Here is a 1,285-nt window from a genome sequence, read left to right on the forward strand (position 1 = left end):
GCCAGGTGGCATCATTGATGGCACTGAGTGTGGCAGCGGTAGTGAGGATCGGACATTGTTTCGTTCTGCTGTGCATGGAGTCGCTATGAGTCGGTTCCGACTCGATGGCACCTGACAACAACAATATATATATATACACTTATGTATATACATATATACTTACAACTTGTTTCAACACTGGTCATTACTAAAAGGAGACACAATTTTCAAGCATTTCCCTGATTCTAGAATCTAAAATATTAAAAAATGATGTTTCTCTCCTCTCTTGAGCGTGTGGCCCAGGTACATAAAATACATTATCCTGTTACTTTATCTGATGATTCTACAGTAGTTTTAACTTTAATGAAAGGGTTATTTTATGCATGTAACTATTAATCTCAGTATATATTTTTCCTTTGGTTTTCTTAGCTCTAAAGGCAAAGAGATGGTAAATAATATGACTGTATGATAATATTAGAAGTTATAGTCTCTAGTTCTTTGGTGTTGATAAGTTGTTTCAGGGAATGCAATCTAAATTTTTTTTTTCTATATATTTTAGGAATGGTGCGTCCCAGTACTTTTAGGAATGTATATGGGTCTATTTTCATATTTCAGACAAAATGTTCATATTCCTGAAGTACCTTCTCAGAATCTGGGAAGGGTAGATGAATTTAATAATTCTTATATGACATTTGTGTACACACCAGTTTCTGATATAACCCAGCAAATAATTAATAAAACAGCATCTGCTCCCTTTTTGAAAGGTAAGTATACTAATGGCAAAAAGTATGACTGATATAATGCTTTTTATAAAATGTATACATGTATACAACTTTGGTGAGTTTTTTTTTCTTCCTCTCTCTCGCTCACAACAATTAGCATCATTCAGTAATTTTCCCAGAGAATCTTTCAATAACAAAAGTTGAGGCTTGAATTTTTTCTTCAATTCCCCCAGCTTGAGCGTGTTCTTCCTTTTTGGTTTTCTGACTCCAGATCTTTGCACATTTTTTGTAACATTTGACCTTTGTCTTCTTGAGCTGACCTTTGAAATTTTCTGTTCAGCTCTTGGACCTCCTCATTTCTTCCATTTACTTTAGTGTGTCTCTAGGTTGGAGAGCAAGTTTCAGTGTCTCTTCTGAAAATCATTTTGAACTTTTCCTTCTTTCTTGTCTTCTTAATGACTTTTTACTTTCTTCAGGTATGATGTTCTTGATGTCATCCCACAACTCTTCTAGTCTTCGATCTTTAGTGTTTAATGTATCAAATCTGTTCTTCAGATGATCTCTAAATTCAGGTGGGATATATT

The 1,285-nt window shown here is 34.2% G+C and overlaps 1 protein-coding gene across 1 annotated transcript in view; it reads left to right on the forward strand.

Moving 5' to 3' along the window:
* The window catches only part of ABCA6 (ATP-binding cassette, sub-family A (ABC1), member 6), a 77,249-nt gene that overhangs the window by 2,767 nt on the left and 73,197 nt on the right, over positions 1-1,285 (forward strand). Inside the window, exon 2 of the mRNA XM_006872306.1 lies at positions 539-743. Within this exon, the coding sequence (XP_006872368.1) occupies positions 539-743 (205 nt within the window). The remainder of the gene's footprint in view (positions 1-538; positions 744-1,285) is intronic.

This window comes from Chrysochloris asiatica, unplaced genomic scaffold (assembly GCF_000296735.1).
Source record: "Chrysochloris asiatica unplaced genomic scaffold, ChrAsi1.0 scaffold00192, whole genome shotgun sequence".
NCBI classification, from domain to species: Eukaryota; Metazoa; Chordata; class Mammalia; order Afrosoricida; family Chrysochloridae; genus Chrysochloris; species Chrysochloris asiatica.